This window comes from Nanorana parkeri, unplaced genomic scaffold, assembly GCF_000935625.1.
Source record: "Nanorana parkeri isolate BGI_ZX_2015 unplaced genomic scaffold, ASM93562v1 scaffold229, whole genome shotgun sequence".
Classification (NCBI taxonomy): Eukaryota; Metazoa; Chordata; class Amphibia; order Anura; family Dicroglossidae; genus Nanorana; species Nanorana parkeri.
In genome coordinates, this window is record NW_017306497.1 from 1,665,558 (window position 1) to 1,676,158 (window position 10,601).

The 10,601-nt window shown below is 39.5% G+C and overlaps 1 protein-coding gene across 1 annotated transcript in view; it reads right to left on the bottom strand.

Annotated features, from left to right (window-relative positions):
- CUL5 (cullin 5) overlaps positions 1-9,791 on the bottom strand; it is a 31,661-nt gene extending 21,870 nt beyond the window's left edge. The window contains 4 exon segments of the mRNA XM_018556238.1: positions 2,728-2,869; positions 5,176-5,352; positions 8,624-8,723; positions 9,649-9,791. Coding sequence (XP_018411740.1) covers positions 2,728-2,869; positions 5,176-5,352; positions 8,624-8,723; positions 9,649-9,791 — 562 coding nt within the window.
- Positions 9,792-10,601: the final 810 nt, after the last annotated feature.

Genomic DNA, 10,601 nt, shown 5'->3' on the forward strand with positions numbered 1-10,601 from the left:
GATAAATGAATCTATTTTGGGGTTGTCAAAACTATACAATACACTGTAAATGGAGCCACTGTTTTAATTATACAACATGGAGTCCCAATACCAAGACTCAGTGGCCTATTTATAAAACAATGCAATGGCCTAAATGTGGCTATACTGCTGTTTTTTCTTTAAAGTGCATCAGATACATTGAAAAAGCAATGAGGTGCCTTATGATTTGCAGACAGTTGAAATGGCCTCTCATTTGTACTATTGTACCAGATAGAGAGGCGCAGCACAGAAAAACAATATTTAAAGCAGTACCTGCAAGATGCCTGGAATAACACACATAGATATATATATTTCCTGACACCAATCCATGGCAGCACACAACGGGTATGGCTCCGCCCCCAGCCCAATCACAGGACCAATAGTCTTTCAGAATTATTTAGCGAGACAAAGTCTGAATCCCACATCACCCAATCTAAATTCATCTTCCAGTTCTCTGACTTCAGTAAGCAAATCTGATTGGTTAATATTGCTAACCATACTTTGAGTTTTGTTCTTTGTACTTTATTAATGAACAATGCTAAAAGTAATTATATGGAAATCCACTGCTGGAGTATATGATGGAGGAATTACATTTTGTTCATTTATATTTAGAAATCACACATACCATGTACACAAAAACAAGTCAAATGACAAGTTAAGTTAATCACATTTTGGCTGAAGCTATTTAAGAAAATATTGTGCCAATGGTGAAAGTCCACTCTATTTTTAATTTGATCTGAGTGATTCATGGAAGACAGAGGCTCCTCACATGTCTTCTTGGACAGGCCAACAGCTTCTTGTAATTCTGCACACCTTCCCTCTTTCTGAGACACCGCAAAGAGCCTGTGGTGGCAATATAGAACTTCTGCATTCACAGGTTTAGAAATTGATATTCAGAGAATGCCAGATAAATGCCTTGTAGCCAAGCAGCATGGTGGCCAATTGCAGTTTGACTATGCCTGAATGAGCCAAAGGAGCCCTGGATAGGTAGGATATGTTTAAATATCTGAATGCTTAATTTTCAGAAGTGTCCAGATTTTGCCGTTAATTCTAAATAATTTCGGTAGATTAAAGAGATGATTTCACCATGCCCTGTGACCTTGTCTCTGAAGAGGGCATCCCCTGACGCCCCTATACTTATTTTATCTGTGCTCCCTCACAGTTCCTCGCTCCTCTGCAGCTAGTGCTGAGATCCAAATGTGTTGGTGACCCGAGGCAGTGGTGATTACTCCAGTCACGTAAACAGTGCTTAGTCCTTGCTCTTGGAAGCTAGGCCTGGGTACTGTCACAGGGGAGTAGCCTTCAAGGGCCACTATACCCAGAAGTGCCAGGCAGTGTCACTGGCTGTGGAGGACCAGGAAGCTGCAAGGGAGTGCAGGTGAGGCAAGTATACAGAGGTAGGGGGGTGCCCATTTTATGAACTCTGTCACTTTGTCTTGCATGGGCAAGGTAACAATTTATTTTGGAGAATCTGATATATGTACAACTAAAGCCATATTAAACATCCTGGCTAGGAGAGTAACAAAAGGACTGATACACTTACTTTTAGCAGACTAACTTCCATGAATGCTACCCACCTCAAGAACTAATCATTTGGTCAAGTGATCTAGCTAAAGGGGGTAGGAGTTGGCTCTCTCTTCAGTACAGCCTTCATGTTATCAAGTTTCCATCAATTAAGACACATGGTCAGCACCAAAAGGAGCCTGAAGTGCATTATCTCAAGGAAAGGTAACTGTATTAGCCATTCTATTATTCTTCATCAACCTCAACAAAACTAGCTCTACCCTTACCATTTGATTTTAGATATACTTCAGCAAAATAACACCACCACATAATAGTGTTTCAAATACATATATGATCTGTTACTCATTGTAGAGGAAATATGACTCCCTGTAGGATGTTGGTGGTGCAAATTTATGCACCCAAAAATTCAAATGAGCAAAGTAGAGACATTTTCCAAAGAAACCAGATGACTCGCTTCATTTGAGAATTAAAAGCAACCATGTTGTCACTGAAAAAATATAAATCAAAAGCACTCTTTAAAGGATATTAATGTTTTATTCTCTTAAAGAGGTGCAGTGCCAAACAGTAGGTTTCAGGCCATGCACAGTGGTTTCTCCCGTCGACCCTCACATCACCATAAGACATAGTACAGACCACAGTAGTGATGTTGGAGTCAGCAGGATGAGCTGCAGCACCCAGTGGCGACAAGCTATGTGAGCAATACAGCAGTGTAACAGAGGGTGTAGATCTACCACACTGACCAACAGAAAAGTAAATACAGAGTGTGTTTTGTAATTGTATTTTCAGTGGCTGTAAATGGCATTGTCTGCTATACGGAATAGCTTTATTCTTAGACCATTTCTGGCTGAGTTGACAGAAAAAGCCAACCAGGGGTGGGTGACTATTATCAAGTTATGTTGTGAACTTTTCATTCCATACATCTAATGTGTTATTGAATTAGTACTGTTCAATGTCAAAGTACATATCAGAAGAAAGAGGTGTTTGAAATCTTTGAACATCTATAATTATACTACAGAACAATTGACACATGGGCTGCAGCCATTAAAGGATGGGTGCTCATGAAGAGTAGATTGACAAGTCTAGAATGATCTACAATATAAAAGAGGGCAAGATATAAAATCTGCCTCACCAATACAATGTTCAAATACTATAAAAATGATTGCAGGTACATTTTGTAACACATACCATAGGATTCTCGAACACCAATAACTAGCTGGGAATCGAATGCTTCCCCTAACCGTTCAGCATGGACCAATTTCATTGCACTATCCTGAAGACGATTCTTTATATTAGAAAATATAGATTCATTCCATGTATCCAGCATTAGCTGTAAGGCGAGAAATAAAACCAAGTGAAAAAAGTAAACACAAGTGTATTTATATCATCTAAACATAAGAAACAGTTTCAACCTGAATCTGGTGTAATATGTCTATGCACTGTAAAACAAAAAGGTCTTCTCTGAGTACATGGCCTGCATATAAGAGCATAAGTGTATCTAGGGCCTAGAGCAAACATGAAATATATTGCAGCTTGCCAGTACCTAGTAAAGCCTGCCTATAAAGAATTAATACTTACCTGTCTCGCCACCTACACCTCCAATCTTCACTCTTTTGAATAGCTAAAGCTTAGTAAAAAATCCTCAACATCCAACACACTTCTGTGGTCCCCCTCGAAGCACTGTGGTGCAGGCAGCCAATACTCCCGGATGTATCAAATAATGAGGATTTAAAGCAAGCTTTAGCTCTGGCAGGCCATATCGGCATGTTTTAATTCTAGTGACAGAGTTGCTTCAAAATGTTCTACTTTCAGGAAAACCTTATATCATATACTGTTCAGCTCAGAAGATCAGCCATTCAGCTGCACTATTAGTACCAAGCAGCTCCAAGACTATCATGCTTGTGGTCTTGGGCCTCTTTGTCCTGCAATGGCTGTTGAAGCCTGGGCACTGATGCACAGCACAGCCTTGTGTCTGAAATCTTTTGCAGAGAAAAGAATTAGAAAGCTCTGGAAAGTTCTCATGCTGATCCAATAGCTTTAGCAGTTTGTCTCATTGACCAGAGTTAATGTGACAAGTAGCACGCTCGCTCGCTCTAAGCCCGCAAAAAAATTGGTATACAATACAGGACTTTAAGACTGGGCAATCTTTTTTGTTTCTGTTTTTCTCCCCATGATTAACTTGAGGTAAGTATGCCCAAGTGGTCTACCTTGACAAAAGTACACCTTTTACATGCAACTAAGTATTCTCAAATGTTTGTTGCTAGATTGGTCTTCTGTGTTTAGTCCACAGGAACTTTTCTGTCCCTTTCCTAAGTACCATGTTGCTGATTACTGTCTGTCACAAGTACACTGATTAGGGGTTGAGAGTGTACAAGTGCTTATAAGGTAAACTGGAGAACTCAAAAAGAGCTTGTCCATACTAAAGGATAGAAGTAGAAATAAAAAACTTTCATTTAGTATTGCTTCTATTTTAACAAGGAAAATAGGTGGCCGCTAGGGAGACATTTTTGCTCAGTGTCACATTATATATATGATTGAAGACACAGCATAAAGATTGAGCACTTCTGAGGCTTGCATGGGAGAGATGGAAAGGCAAACTGCTATATTGGAGGGACACTGAAGACCTCAATGCCTTTACAATCCTAACATCTTACAGCAAAGGGGAAGGGAAAGTCTCAGTACATAAAAGTAGAGACCAGTATTTAACAGTGGCTTTGAACCAAGAAGTAACCGATCTCTGCTTCCTTTTCTTATTAAGCAGCAATGGAACTGCTAGTCCTACGGTTTCCATTCTAAGGCCTCTTTGGCATCTCGGTTGATGTCTCTGTCTTTTACCGCCCTCCAGCTGCCCACTGCAATGTCAGCACTGTGGCCACACAACGCTGTACACATTGCAGCAACTGAAGTGAAGGGGACTGCGTCACTGAGACTGTCGTCCCCACCACCCTCTCAAAAAGCGATTTGTGGTGGATCGCTTTTCAGAAGGCACTGGAGCAACAGCTACCAGGCGTTCAGAAGTTGATACTGCCATCTCTTGAATACAGGGTTTTATTTTTTAAGTCTCAATGGGATATTCTACTGAAGTAATGCACCACAAACAGTGGAGACCACAGGCCGTCTGAAAGGGGCCTTAAGCTAAATTTTCCAACATAAAAACACAAACTAACACCAGTGTCTATCTTCATGAGATACTTTAGGTTGCTGCTCTTGGGAACCTTGAAAGGAAGAGAGAGACTCCAAAATGCTATTACAAAGAGGGGTCTGAAGCAAATGACAATATGACCAAAAAGTGAGTATATACTACTTTGTCCCAAGCCTGGTTTTTACTGTCTTCAGAATTTTTTTTTTACACTAGAGCCAACAGAGGAAAAAAAAATGCATCAGATTGTTCAAATTGATACATATTAAACATTTTTTTTAAATGAAAACGTGAACAAACTTTTATTGTGCATGTGAACAATAGAAGACCGTCATGGATCTCGGCAGCACAGAAATAAAGCAAATATGTTTAGATGTCTTCCTGATCATCATTTTCAGATATCTATAGCTATAGTCAACCTTACCAATGAAAAGAATGCTACATGGCACATGTAATGACATAACTTAAGTTCAACTTTTCCATTAATAAAGGCTTACCTTTCTAACAATACTGTCTTCCACATTTGATTTCTTGTTACTTCCTTGTTTCCCCATTAAAGTGATTTCTAACTGACAGAAGGGTTTGGGTAAGATGTCGCACTGAGTGAAGAACTTGCGCCATTCTACAATATAAGCCTTCAGTAAAGCAGTGTCATCCTGATGACTGAGTACTCTCTAAGAAAAAAGGAAAAAATTAAATATTATTAACCCAACCCAAGATGGACTCACTCCCAATGGATGGATTACAAAAAAAACAGACTGATAATGAGTGACTGGCCAGTGAATCCTCCATATATTCATATGGAGAAATGGAAACTCCACTAGTGCATCCCGATACAGAATTTTTCACCCTGTACCCTCTACTGGTTTCTATATAGGAATATATGGATATATCCATAATTCAGGCCAGTGAAGCAGTCACTTATCTTTAACCTGGACTACCAGCCTAGGACAGCTATACCAGGACTAAGAGATATCTCACCACTGAAGTTACAGACAGCAGTAAAAACCTGAGGGGCGTCAATCACCCCTGCCTCCCTGTACCCAAAAAAGGGAGAAAACTATTACCATTGTTCCCAATCAGTGATCACATAGACTTATTGACAAAACAAAACCTCCTTCCCAGTGAACGTTCATTGTGGAACATGGACAGCTAGCTGTTAAAGAGAAAGCCTTCTACAGTAAAATTCAGTGAAAAAATAACATTAGTTTAAAAAAAAAAAAATGACAAAGCTGCACATTTAATAAAACAGTATACCAAATAAAAGTCTTATATGTCCTTAACAAATAAGGTGAAATTACTTGGGTAGGAAAGTTAGTCATTGAGTTATTGTCAAGTTAACAGACACTGATAAATTCGCATGTCGGTGTCAATGACCTCTAGTCACCAAAGGCTTAAAAAGCAATTCTAGACAAGTGGAGCCAGTTAGTTAACAGTTTTCCTTAAAAAGAACCTGTAAGAACACAAAAAAAAAAAAATGGAGGATCCAAAGCTTTAGTCCTGATCCTCGCTACCTAGTTAGCCACTGATATTGAACAAGCATGCAGGAGTTCAGTCCTTTCAGACGTCACTGGCTGAATGTTTCTGCCACATCAACAACTAGGAGGTGAAGTTGGGATCAACGACAGTCTTTCGTCTTTAAACACAAGTCAACAATGGCAGCTCCTACTTTTCTATTTGCAAAGATTCATTTTAATTTGAGTTCTGAGCAGCCAACTGTAGGTAACGCTGGGATCACTGAATGAGCACAGTATGTCATTGAACACCAGGGGCTATGAATTCAGAATGGCTTGCTGGTGTGAACGGACCCTCAGGTGACAAGAGCTGAAGTGCAGACACCACTGTTTGTCAGATCGGTCTCTGTGACGTCACTTTGATTCTAGGCTGTAGTCATTGTCTCCACATTTGGCACAAACCGCTGACATACCTAAGCCCTACTCCTTGCCATTTACCAATCATATTTTAGAACCTCAAAGGGCAGTACAAGCCCTGGCACTTGACAGCTGAAGGATGAGATTAAGACTTAATGCTAACTTTGGGAAAAGAAGGGCACCTTTTACCGTCTGGGCCTAGGATCTCAGGGGCTCCACAAAGTCCTATGGATTGTACTGAACACTAACAAATATTTGCATTTTATTAGTCCTGTTACCAGGCTTAGACCCTTTTCGGGTCAAGTCCGCTTTAGTTTAACTTTCAATTTTGACTGCAATATACTTTTAAAAACATATACAAGCACACATATCTGGCCATTTTTTCTGTTAGCACAAGATGATATATAAACTGAGTTTTTAACCTGGTCCCCAGACCTCAACGACCGTTCATAAATTATGGAATTCCTTTCAGAAAACAGACAGATTAATCCCTGATTAAACTTTGTAGATAGAATTTCTGCCGGAACTTCAGCCCAGAAAGAATGAAAAAGGAAAATCTAAGCCAACACAAATATAAAGTATAAAATAAATATATGACTATGAAGTACAGCAACTGGTGACTACCTGGAGAACTTCATTAGCACCTGTACTCTCCATTTTTCCAAGGCTCACCTTAAAGGACACATAAATGCCCATACTTATGCATGATATTGGGAGTCCCTGCGGCATACGGATCATTTATGGACAACTACAAGTTTGTGCTGGCATTCTTAGTTGCCCGATATAGAAAATGAAAGCAACTTATTTGGTTAGTTTTTTTCATGACAGATTAATTTCAACATGAGAAATGTCATATCTACACATCCCTAATTTATCAAAACGTAATATTGGTGAACCTTCTCTTACAGTGAGAAGAAAATCTGCCCTAACAAAGTTTGTTGTATGCCTTCTATAGACAGAGCGGTTTAGATCTTCATACATGTATCTTATCCCTTTAAACAGCATCAATATACTCTGTAGAGCTTTATATAACCAGTTTATCATTTTTGTTTGCTTTCTCCGTTTATAAAAAGGTAGCAGAGCAGCTAACACTGAAATAACCAAATGGCCAAAATCATCTGTGCCAACTCTGCTGTAAAAATTCAAGGGCAGTCCATGTGAGCCCTGCAATGTATGGTGTTGTCACTTGTACTGAAATTGTAGGAAATGATTTCTTCTAAAGCCCTGTTGTAGCTACAGGGCAAGAGATGGAGGGAAATCTCTCCAATGTGGCACAAATGGCAAAAAAGAGAAGTTATATCCATTCCTTACTATATTCAAAATGGAAAACAAAATTGGGCTTTCAATATCTTTATACATAAAAGGAAAGTCTAGCTGTTATACAGAAACAGAGGTTTCTTTGCTCATATTTGATATCTGCCTAATTATTACACACTAAAGACATGGAATGGCTACTCACAGACAAGGGGTGTTTTTTCCTTTCGCATGAGGGGATCTATAATCAATATGTTTTTTAGAGAACTAGAACCCTGGTTATTTTTTATTACTGCAATGTATTCAGGCTACATATACAATAATAAATAAGGGACTCAGTTTACAATTTTCACATTGCCAAGTGCTGCAGCAAGGGTTAAAATACCCTGTGCTTCCAGCACATAGGATAGTCAGACCACGGCTCTCACACAAAGTGCTCCATGGTCAGTGCTGTTGACTGAAGCTGTGTTCCAGGAGGGGAAGGAGCGAGTCAGTCAGCTGCTGTATGGGAGAGAGCCACATTCTAACTCTCCTACTGGCATTTGTATATGTGCTCTGACTGCATTATATTAATAAATGAGGGTTCCATTGGGCTTTATAGTAATTCGTTTGGAATAACGTTAATGATTATTTTTATGCCCCTATATTACTAAGTGGAGCCCTTCTTTAAGTGCAAGGGAAGTATTACATACATCTATTTTTGTTCTTTATTTTTGTTTGTTTGTTTACGCACATTTTCTGAGAAACTGGAAAGCACAACACACGGAACAGTACAATCAAGTATTGACTAGTTAGGAACAGAAGAAACAATGCTACTCACAGCTTGAGCCTGCTTTATAAAATCTAGAATGTCCTCTTTTAAGGCCTGGTGGATTTTTGCTGGGCCTTTGTCATCCCACAGGCAAACTGCGTGCACATCCCTAGAATAAAAAAAACACAATTTATCTTTGTCTTTCAGAACCAAATGATCCATGAAGTGAAGGGCAGACTGTATTCTGTGATGAGGAATCCCTCTACATTTTACAAAACTGTAATCTTCATCTTGCTGCAAATATAATGTAACACATCGCATAAACAGTAGTTGTTACTTGTGCTGTGATAGAGGTTTTTAAAGTACATGTAAACTGAGTAACAGTTAGGTTTGCCACCTCACAGTGTTTTATAACGTAAAAATAAAATACCTTTTGTTCCATCATGCTGTCTCTATGCAGCCACTTTCTGTCTACATGAACTCTAGCTGCTGCTGAACATCATTTCTCAAGGCTGGTTTCTAGGTATAGGCAATAGTGGGCCATGCCTGCCTGAACTCCAGATAAATAGTAAATTACACAGATTAAAAAAATACATATAAAAAGGGAACTGCTTTACTTGCCATAGGATTTGTATTTCTGTCCAGCTCTGTCACACAGCACAGCCCTGTCTTGCAGGGAAGAAGATCTGATTTTTCTGTGCTCACAGTTAGGGGATACCTTGTCCCTTCCCCAGCCTGTGACTGGACTGTGAAAGAGAAGCAGCAGACTGATGAACCCATCTCTCTGTCACGCTACTCTTTTCTGTTATCACAATGCATCTTTAACTGCAGCACCACTGACTGGCTCCTTGTGCTGCTTCCCTTTATTTTCTTTCTACATCTCCCTCATACACTGGGAAGTCTAACAGACTTTCATTTATTGTTACTCATGTAGCATACTTATATTGCAATAGATGATTTTAGTGACCACTTAAAAATTCCTTTATCACATAAAATGAATGTGTTTGTAAGTCACAGCAACCACAAAACAATGTTCCTCTGATGAGAATTTCTCAGCAGAATGATACAAATCTACCACTTTTCCAGGAACTTACGAGAAGAGGTCGAACCACTGCTGCTTTGTGACGGACTCTTGCCGCAGGAGCTTCAGGACTATAGGTCTCATGAAATCCCATTTGTCCTCAAATTGAAGGGAACCTTTATTCTATAACAAAAGGAAAGTAAAATGAGCACTCATTTGCATGCAAAATTCACAACTTCACAGACAAAACACACACACTATATGGGCAAATGTTTGCGGACGCCTGGTCATCACACCTAAACCATGGCATATAATACAGAGCTAACCCCTCCTTTGCATCCAGAACAGCCTCCACTCTTCTGAATGCTTTACACAAGAGTGTGTCTGGTGGAATGTGTGGCCATTCAGCTAAAAGAGCATTTGTGATGTCAGGTACTGATGTTTGATGAGAAGGCCTGGCTCACATTTTTGCGTTCTAATTGCGCCGGCCACTCAAGTTCCTCCACATCGAACTGACTTTATGGAGCTGGCTTTCAGCACATGGGGACAGTCATACTGGAACAGAAAAGGGATTTCCAGAAATTGTTACTAAAAGGCTGAAAGCACACAATTGTCTAAAATGTTGTAGCATCAAAGGTCCAGCCCAAATTTGGAAAAGAAATGCACACACATGTATAAAATTAAAAAATATGTACATTTATTAATGTTTGCATTTGAGCCTACAAAGCATTGCGATCAGTGGATTGCAGATACAAGTGCTGTATGTTTGTTTTGGGGAAGACATTAACGGGAATGCTGTTAGTCATGAACTGACCTGAGTTAGTGGCTGGGACGAGCAGATGCTCTGTTTGTGTGATTACAGTAGCCTGCAGCACTAGTTAGAGTGTAATATTGTGCAACAAATAGAAAACTGCTGCAGACACATTTCAGAAGCATTTTGTTTGCACAAAAGGGGCCATCTATCATCTGCAGAAGACAGAGAGCAAATGCCCCCCGAAAATAAATACATTATTTCTTCCTAATTTT